This window comes from Palaemon carinicauda, chromosome 9, assembly GCF_036898095.1.
Source record: "Palaemon carinicauda isolate YSFRI2023 chromosome 9, ASM3689809v2, whole genome shotgun sequence".
NCBI lineage: Eukaryota > Metazoa > Arthropoda > Malacostraca > Decapoda > Palaemonidae > Palaemon > Palaemon carinicauda.
The window spans coordinates 56,429,018-56,439,869 of NC_090733.1; the positions used below are offsets into that span (position 1 = coordinate 56,429,018).

A 10,852-nucleotide genomic window follows, 5' to 3' on the forward strand; every position below is an offset into this window, starting at 1 on the left:
TTTTAATTGTTATTGATATATTTTCCCGCTATCTTCAAGTAGTACCCATAAAGAAGAAAAATGGCACTAGTGTGATGCAGGCACTCAAAACTGTCCTCGACAGTGACGATTTTAGGGGAGTGTCACGTCTGAACTCTGATGAGGGAGGGGAATTCTATAATAGATATGTCCGTCAATATCTTGATGGGAAAAAGATAAAATTGTATAGTGTATATTCAAGAGAGATAAAGTCTTCAATTGCTGAGCGGGTAATTAGAACATTGAAGAGTAAAATTTACAAACACTTAACTCATAATAATACACTCACTTATATAAATGTGTTAAATGACATTGTTACCAGTTATAATGATTCACCTCATCGCGGGTTAGGGACTAATCAGACCCCCAATCAGATTCATGTACTAACCGCAAGAGAAGATGTGGAAAGGCAATTTGCGAGGATGTATATTAAGAATGACGAGACTAAAAAGACATTCAGTTTCACTCTCAGTGTTGGAAGGACTGTACGTATTGCCGATGAGAAAAGGAATGCTCCCTTCAGAAGTGGTTTCACAGTGCAGAATACTTATGAGATCTTCAGGATAAGAAGGATTGACAGAAGTCAGCAACCGACTGTCTATTATTTGGAGGATTTAAGTGGTGAAGAAATTCAAGGTGTGTTTTATAGAGAAGAATTAATCCCAACGACTCTACCTGAACTGTATGATATAATAGTGTTGAGGAGAAAAACGGTTGGTGGCAAAAGGAAGTATTTAGTTAAGTGGAATGGATACCCAGACCACTTTAATTCATGGCTTGATGAAAGCCATATAATTCAAGTATGACCAGCTGTAAAAGGAGGGGTCTAATAGAAAAGAATAAGGAATTCATTATTTTTCTATCCCATTTACCCGCCAAACATACGTGTAAAATAATAGCTGTACTTGGGGGAAAATATATTAATACAATTTCCGAAATATTTCAGAATTTCTTGAAGAAGAATCTGACACAGGACGTGAATAATATCAGGAGATTAAAGAGATACAGGGAGGAAGTGCGGAAAATTGCACTGAGGAAAACCCCAATACATAAGAAAAAGAAAATTCTCCAAAGTAGGAGAGGTGGAGCTATTCTGTCTGTATTATTACCACTAGCGGCAGGACTAATATCAAGTATCTTCAAATAAAGCTAATAATAAAAGAAAAAAGTCATGAGGGAATTGTATTTAATTCCAAGACTTACTTACGAGCGGATGATGGGAAAAAAGACATCTGATGAGGGGGGACGAACTGATATTTCAAATGTGCGGGAAAAACCCGAAACTTTGAATGTATCATGTCAGGCAAAGGTCAGAAATAGCAGCAATATCCCCTTGAAGACTATTGAACGTCGGAAGAGAAATAGGGATAGTCCGCAAAAAATGGTTAAGACTACTATAGCGCCCAAGATATGAGATGTGAGGAATGTCCTACAGAATAATTCGATTCCTCTCAGGACATACAAAATAAACAGCCAGAACCCCATTAGCAGGCCTTCGCTAGCTGAAATTATCCCCATGTATTTCACTCAGCAGAGAATACCTTAGGTTAATAGTGTATTAAAGTACTTAGAAAGGTCCGTTAGCGTGAGATGGGATGATAATGGGGATCTCCTTTCACCGATTAATAAGTACAATATTTTAGATATGATACAAAAATTTGACGGTAAAAAAGTGGTTGAGGATGAATATCTGAATGACTATGTAATAAAAATGCTAATATACCTCACTGGATGATTAGAAATAAAGCTCTGATAAAGCAGCTAAAAACTGTCTATGAAATTAAAAAGGGAGGGGGTATACATCAAAGAAATCTCAAGAATAAATATCCCCATCAGGAAATTTCCTGGATTCCTTATTAACGAGGCGCGTGAAACGTGATATAACCTGTTCTATAAGGAGCGGAGGGTAGGACAGTAATCAGATGGAAGGAGTTATAACATGATAGTACATGTTAATTGAAGATAACAAGATGAGTATACACCTCGATGAAGTTGTTTACAAGCGTAGCCTCAGATAAGGTGGAACATGAAATATCATGTCGTTAGGGGGAGGAGGAGAGGGATTGATAAGCAAATCGTATATAAATTGGGTGAAGGAGCATAGACAATCAAAAGTTTTGAAGCTTTCTTCAAGATGGAAGGTAGTAGCACCTGCAAGGTAATATTCGGATCCTTGACCAGCCCTGTCTACAAGCAGCGAGGTATCTGCATAGTCACTGCCATAAATGCGGTGGCATGTAAGAATTTTGGGTCTGTGAAGGACGTAGTGGAGGCATACCCCTATGCAGATGTGGCAGGGATGAGATATACAAAGCCTGGCACAAGTTACGCATGTCAAAGGGATAGGAGTGTGCCGGGTACGGCCATCTTGAACACACCCACGCTTGATTTGTATGTGGATAACCCAGTCGTGGCAACTTTAATAACTCAGTATGGTATAGGAGAGTCGATTGAGAATAACCCATATGCAAGGAATAGTGTTCAGTACTCCCAAGATTTACATCACGTGAATGGACTTCGCGAAGATACAGAAGAACGGAGATTACATCACTTCCACAGTGCATTAACAAATTTGAAGGATAAGCTGAATGACCAGAAATTTGATAACGTTCAACATGTGCTTTTCCCATTAGGTATTGGCAGGAGAGGAAGAATTGATGCAAAAGGGCTGGCCTACTATCTACCGAGTATATTCACCTTTAATCATGAACTGGAAGGGAGGACTGTTTATATCGTCGCAGGTGAAAAGTTATTTTCTAGTCTGGATGAAAAACATAAAGGGGATATGGTTATATCCAATCTTCTGGGGCCATTAAGAAAATTAGAAATTGTAAATAATTTTGTTCAGGCTGATGAAGAAAATAGAGATACCTGTGGGGCTGACAGAGGAGAGGTTGAATGTCGCTATTTGTCAATGTATTCTCATGCCTGACCATTTCTGTTTATTTTCAATCTATTTCTTTTCAAAAATAAAATGTTGTGAATAAAACTATTGAGTTTCAATTACATCCTCCTAAAAATGTATACTGCATGTATAGTTATAAATATGAACTCACTGAAATATCCCTCCTCAGTAGGGTAAGAAGATGTCTGGTGACCACACGCTTTATTTAACCAGTATAGGCTGCTTAGATGCATATCCAGATAACAAGCCTAGTAGATTTATTAACAGGATTGCTACACCGATAGTTTTGGGGGATGATTATGAGTATGAAGTGGGTCTCGTGTCTATCGTGCACCCAATTCAGTACTACGCCATAAAGTCGAATGATACACAGTTTCATATCAAGGTGCATACACGATACCAGTCTGCTAATAATACTTCCACTGGTGAAAGTATGGCGGCACATACACATGCATATACGCCTAATATTAGTGTCATGGCAGGGGATATGAAGAAGTTGGTTAAGAATTTAAACGACGATTTAAATAAGGAATTAAAGGTTTATTTTAGTGATAGGTATTCAGCATTTATTAAACGTAGCACCATATTCAAATGGGATGACACTCAGAAAAAAATAACCATACAATATGTTAAGGGTGATTCATTCAGGAAGGGGGATGTGCAGACAATTCATATAACTTTCAGCAGTGAAGCATCCAATCTGCTGGGCTTCAGAGCTGATACAGAATATATAATCTATGGAAAAGGAGAGAAAAAAGAGGTTTCAAGCTATACATTCCCATCTGAAAATTGTGGAGTTGATTATATGTATATTTATTCGGATGTGATACAGCCTAGTTACTTTGCTGGCAGACTTGTAAATATTTTAGACTGATTCCATATAGATAACGGCAAGAATAGAGGTATACATAACACATTATATAAACCTCTAAATACAAAGGTGTTGGATCAAATATCTATAATCATCACGGATCAGAATGGGAGAATCATAAGATTCGTTGAAAACTCTAGCGTGACCTGCGTTCTCCATGTCAGGGTTAGGTGAATAAAATAATAAATACCGATGTACCTAGCATTAATTGACAATTGACCATCACAGGAGGCTGTACTACTGCAGAGTTTTTTTTTCTTTTTATATTACTATTTCGGAGTAGATACGATCAAGATCATGAGACTGACCTTTGTTCCACCATCAGAAGAGGAATTTAGGAGGCTTTTTCATTCTTCACCCCTAAGAAGAGGTGGTGGGCTAGAAGATATTTCAATATTTTATCCGACTCGAAGACGGGGAGGAAGTGTGTTGTCAGCTATATCAGGGGTGGCTAGGAGGGTATTACCCTTTATATTCAAGGCTCTCAATCCTTCAGCTAAGGAATTTGGTAGGGCTGTAATGTCCGATATGATCACTGCGGAAAGACCATTAAAGGAATCTTTAAAAAAACATGGAGTTCAGGCATTGAAGTCAACAGGGTTAAGACTTCTAAAAGGTTCAGGAAAGAGAAGGAAGTCAAAAAAAGGAAGCAGTTTTAAAGTGATTCGTAAGACTAAGAAGGAGTTTGGAGGAACGCGGAGATTGCATAAGAATGATGTGTATAACCTTCTACATTCATTAGGACGTGGGACATCATAGGGTTTGTATCCTTTCTTTAATCTCATTTCATAACTAAGCAGAATTTTCAACTTCACATCATGGCTGGAATGACACCGAATACCCCAGGAATATGGCAGGAATATCTGAATCATATCCAAATGTTAACAGGCAGCGACTAATTGAAAGTTCAATTAATTCTAAAGAGAGGGTAGACTTCATGCCCAGTAATGTGGGAATTAATCAGGTATTGTCTGATAGGTATATAGAATTTCGTGTGAATGGGGTGGTCGGTTCCTTTCTTGATTTATCGAGTATAACATTAGAATTATTCATTCGTATCACTAGAAATGGTGTCAATTTAACAGCGGCACAAAATGTGGGAGTAGTAAACGGGGTGAGTAATACATTATTCAAGTCCGTATCCGTCTTTCTGAATCAAAAGATGGTCGAGTCATGTCCTTTATACAATTATTTATCTTATATGAAGATGTTGATGAATGTGAAGCCGGACTCACTCGAGAATATAGCGAGGTGTGGATATTTCTATGATGATTATTGTGAAGAGCACGGGATTACGAGGCAATATACTGATGATACATTTAAGGAGGGGGAGCGTTTGGAAGTTAAGCAGATGCCCAAGCTTAAAATCTATGGAATTAAAACATACTTCCCACTATTACTAGATTTAGCAACTATTGACATGTATCTAATGGATTCTGTCAATCTGAGAATTCGATTAGAGTTAGCGAATGATAGTTGGGTTATGAACACGGATAAGGAGGGACATTTAAATAATCTGACAATACAGCAATCGAAGTTATGGATAGATCGTGTCACTCCTCATTATAACGCAATGGCTGCGTTGAATCAGTCATTATTATCAAAGCCTATACAATACATATTCAGTAAGTCTCTTTATAAGACATACGTTGTTGGGATTAATGAATCGTCAATAATGATAGATGAACCTTTTGGTTCATGCATTCCAGACAAGATGACACTAGCACTAATTGATATGAGACATTTTTCAGGGGATTATACAAGAAACCCATTATTCTTCCACCATGCAAATGTAAATAATATACATATCACCATTAACGGAAGTACCGTATATAATATAAACGCAGCATTCCCAGAGAGAGTTGTGCAGGCATATTATGAATCTCGGAAGGCTATTGGCATAGATGATGAGAATATTATATCCTTGGATAGTTATACGGAGGGGAGAACCATTTTTAATTTTAATTTCGTACATGAGGATATGAAAGAAGCTCTACCAGTAGAGAGATCAGCCAGTATGCGAATCATTTTAAAATTGACTACAGCAGTAACGACACCCCATCTCATTATGCTTTTTGGAGATACTACGGGTATTTTATCGATTGATGTTGACAGGATTATTCATTGTGATGTGAGGGGTTAGGACTGATGGATACTAGAGAGCTGGATAGAGCTCTAAGGGGGAGGGTGGGGAAATTAGTGAATTACGTAGGCATATTTTCTTCTGATCATGTGGGAGGTATAAGGTTGAGGTCATACAGGGAGGAAGCTATCACCTTCATCGCAAATACGTTGGAAACTTCTTCAGACATCAATAGCATGGGACACTGGGTCTGCTTTTATATGGCTAAGTCACCTGAAAATTATATAATATTCTTTGATAGTTATGGTATCAGCCCAGAGATATACAGTAAGCATTTCTTGACCTTCTTCAAGAGGAATAAATCCTTTGAATTGTTCAAATTCATGACACCAATCCAGCCAGATTTATCATATAAGTGTGGGTTATATGTTTTATACTTCATACATTCAGTTAGTCATTACGGGGTAGGGTATACGTTACGGAAAATAAAGACCATGTTTTCCCCCAGTAATTTAAGGCTAAATGATGGGATAGTAGCTAATTATTATTTCACTCGTTTGATGAGGAGACGCTGCTCTGAGTATAAAGGGAGAGAAAAGAGAGCGATTACATATAAAGAATGCATCAGAATGAGGGATAACTATGAACCTTCCTGAGTCTAATTATTAGAAATAGTCATGATAGGGGATGTTCCACGTTTGCACGAGTTTATTTATATCCATGACGGTGAGTTAATTTCTATTTTCTTTTTTTATTCATTTATTAATTAGGGCCGGGAATTATTCATGGGATTAATTTATTCCTTAGTGGAGGTGGCATCAGGAGTCTAATGAGTTATTTGTTTCTTACCTTATCAGGATTCCAACCAGACCATTTATCTCAGCAGTGGAGGATGAAAACTAATAATTCTAAACCGTGGAGCACAGTGAGGTTGGGATACGAGAGGGCTTTGATGACCTTCAATAAGTTCACAAAAATGACATTGGAAGCATTCTTACAAATCCGCTTAAAATTTGTATGTTAGGAGAAATGAGAAATACATGCATATATAAAGATCAGTCTGGTTGTATAAGATAAATAAAATACTGCTTTTTAAAATATTACTTTCACTATCCAATGTATGCGAAACCTTATGATGCAGACGAGAAAGATAACATTCATCGTCACGAGGAGACATTCGTAGATCTGTTTATTCAGGTGTTATCGTATCAAGTATCGTGGCTTATCATCATCACGAGAAAGATAACACATTGTCAGCAGGACAAAATATACCTACATCTGTTTATTCAGGTGTTATTGTAATATTGTAATAATTTTATTAACAATAATTTCAAAACATAACGATAATTTTAATAATTTCCATAATAATTATTTAAGTTTGAATGATGGATTATTATTATTATTATTATTATTATTATTATTATTATTATTATTATTATTATTATTATTATTATTATTATTACTATTATTATTATTATTATTGTTGTTGTACTGGGTTGTTCAAGGATAGACATTAGTCGTAACAGTTGTTTATTGTTAACAAGAAGTTTCAACCTGAAATATATATTCCAGGTAATACAAAATAATATAATGCCACCAGCTATAAAAATCTTGAATTCCCCCGATTTAATCAATAATAATAATAATGAGTATTGTAATAAACAATAATTTCAAAATATAACGATAACTTTAATAATTCCCATAATAACTATTTAAGATTGAATGATAGCTCCCTTATGCAATATTGATAAGTGAAAGGGGGAGTTGAAATCTTACATCCATCATTGGAATTTCGTATTCAGTCTTTAAGTTATAAATGAGATATCAACATTGTAAACAAAATGTTAATACCGTGTCTGGCCTTTTATAATATTCATTAAAAGGGTGAAGTTTAGCCATATCATCTTAAAAAAGGGGTGATGTTTAGCCATTTAATCTTAATTAATAGGGTGAAGTTTAACCAATGCATATACATATACACACACATATATTATCTTGATGTCTGGATTCACTCTCATATCTCAGGATCCGAGACCCAAGGTGGAACCACCCAGAGACAATAGCTTCTGGCCAGCCAGGGGATCGAACCATTTTTTCACTCACTTGATGGGTTAGGTTAGGTTAGGTTAGTTTAGGTTTAAGATTGAATGTTTAGGTTAGGTTAGGTTAGGTTAGGTTTAAGATTGAATGTTTAGGTTAGGTTAGGTTAGGTTAGGTTGGGTTAGGTTAGGTTGGGTTAGGTTAGAGAGAGAGAGAGAGAGAGAGAGAGAGAGAGAGAGATACGGTAAGGGTAGTCAATGAGGTTAAGAGAAGGAGGGGGGTGGAGTTAGGTTAGAGATAGCCAGTGAGGTTAAGGGAGGGGCTGGAGTTAGGTTAGGGGGGCACCCTTGTGGATCGATTTCCTTATCGCCTTATGGATATGGATGGATCCGAAACTGGCCATTTTCCCTACTGACGTCTACTCTTTTGACAGCTAATAAATCCTTTACCGCAAAATCAAAATTACCTATTGCCAACTCGCATGATAGTTTCAAACAGCAAATAGGGGTAACCTCTTCACCTCCTATTCCCTTCAAAATAACCGAGTCTACTGTGGGAGACTGTTCCAGAAACTGGTGTACTCCTCGTACCACCACACTATGGTCACAACCTGTATTGCGCAATATCCCGACTGGGGTTCCCTCACTCCCATCTATTGCTGCTAACATAACTTCATAAATATATGCTTTAAAGGTATCCATGCTCTTTGGGTTTGTCCTGTTTATTATGTAAACGTTGAGTGTTTTATTTTCCTCTCAGACCTTTCCTGATTGTTTCTTCGTCTTCTCATTCTGTGAAGTCAAATTATCCTTAATCCCTTGGGCGACTGCTTTCGGTTCATTCGACCAACATTCCTTACTGATATGGCCTCTCTTGCCACACTTAAAGCAGACAATATTAATCTTCTGCACGATTTTCCCGATACTTGAAGGAGGATGATTTGACGATCGTTGCTGTGGTACTATCACATTCTGCTTAGGATCAGTAACGGTGCTAGATCTGCTGTAACTGTTGAACTTGTTCATGTAGTTATTATCGAACTAGTTTCCATAGTTCGGCTAAAACTTGACACTTGGTTGGAGCGACAGTTGAAACTTCATTCCCGAAGACTGATAATATTAATCTCAACTCAGCGAAGGGGCTTTATCAAGTTTCTTCACCGCTCTCTCTGTCTCTCAAGTACGTTCAAACATGTTCAGGAATTCCTCATAGACACTGCTCTAGTATTATCAATTTTTCTAAATTAGCCATCTCCTTCACGTTAGCAGCATTTATCCATCATACCTGATAAGAGTAATCCAGGAAAGTCATTTCCTCGTCCTTCCACTGCTTTGGAAATTTTCATCATAATATTCAGGGGTCATCTGGTGCACTTGCAGCACGCTCCTTTTTACTTCATGATACTCCTTTCTCTGGTCCTAAGATAAGGATAAAAAAGAACTGCGGCCTTTCCCAGTAAGTATACTCTGCACTAAATACAAGCCATTTATCTTCTGGCCATTCCATTTATTATCTGGCCATTCCATCGATGATGCGATAATTTCAAAATGATCAAAGAACTCGTCCTGAGCTTCTGCGAATTTCGGGATTACCACCTATGCATTTGCCATATGAAACATCAGTGTTGCCTATCTTGCGCGAACAGTCAACAGCTCCAACTCCCTCACATGTCGTTCAATCTCCCTTGCTTTTTCCTTCTCCTATTCTTCTCGTTTTGCTTTCATTTCTTTTGTACGCCATTTTTCTTCTCTCTCTTCTTCTTGTTCTGCCATCATCTTCAACTTAATCAAATTCTCCTCCACTGTAGTTTGTCGAATCTCAGGCTCTACATCCCTATCTGCTTTCATCCCTTCAGTTTGTGGGTCAACTGGTCTTTGCTTCGCTAAAAATTCTTCTTCATCTTCCTCCAACAGTTCATGAGCTGCTAAAATATTTTCTTCCGACAACTTTCCCGAGTTTATCAACGCTTCTAAATCTAGACACTGGATTTGGGCTTTAATTATTAGAATCACTGCATAACCACCACATGCCATTAAAATAGAGTGCCACAGAGCTTGAGTTACATTAGCTTCTGAATATTCCTGAACATTTAGGTTAATCAAAAACTATTGGATATGAAACTGTCCCATCTTGTACTTTAACAGATAATTTTATACTTCTCCAAAAAATATATCCTAACAATACACAAAATCCTATCAACACTGAATTGTTCAAAACGTTTAATAAAAACATGGCCCTATTCTCACTAATATCTAAAACAGATTAGCTCGATCCCCAGGGGTCTGGGCACCAAAAATATATTACATGATGGTCCAATGTCCTGGAAACAAACATATAATATGATATAATATATATTACGGCTGGCGAGCTATACCACATCACGAGGTCACAACTCACCTGTTTGTTTTTACATTAAATATGTTAAACTTGAAAATATTAACAATCAAGCTCAGAGACAGTTATATAACTTGCAGCGCGCAATACACAAAAACACTGAATGTCCAAAGGTCTCTTAAGTACACTCAAAACAACACAGGGTAATTATTCATAAGACTTATTTAAAACCACCTTTTACTTAGATTCTTTACGGGATACGAGCAAGTATGTGATAAACACTCATGATTGGTATAATAAACTCTTTACAAAAATAAATATATCCTATATAAATTTCAACACTTTGTAAAGAATTTACATAAAACTAAAAAATACCTCGAAATATTAAGTCTGAACAAAATTTATATTTTACGATCTAAAAATTATACAATCACTTCACCTGAAATATTACATCTGAATAAACCTTAGACTAAGACAAACAAAGAAATAATAATCATGAAAATTATACAATCACTTGTTTCACTTGAAATTAAATCTGAATAGAATATTTAAGATGGATGCTTAATGAAAATTTATACCCTGAGCACGATACAAATACCTT

At 36.7% G+C, this 10,852-nt stretch overlaps 1 protein-coding gene across 1 annotated transcript; it reads left to right on the top strand.

Moving 5' to 3' along the window:
* Positions 1-4,644: 4,644 nt before the first annotated feature.
* On the top strand, positions 4,645-5,937 carry LOC137646781 (uncharacterized). The gene has a single exon (XM_068379869.1). It carries the CDS (start codon positions 4,645-4,647, stop codon positions 5,935-5,937), a length of 1,293 nt encoding a protein of 430 aa, XP_068235970.1.
* The last annotated feature ends 4,915 nt before the right edge of the window (positions 5,938-10,852 follow it).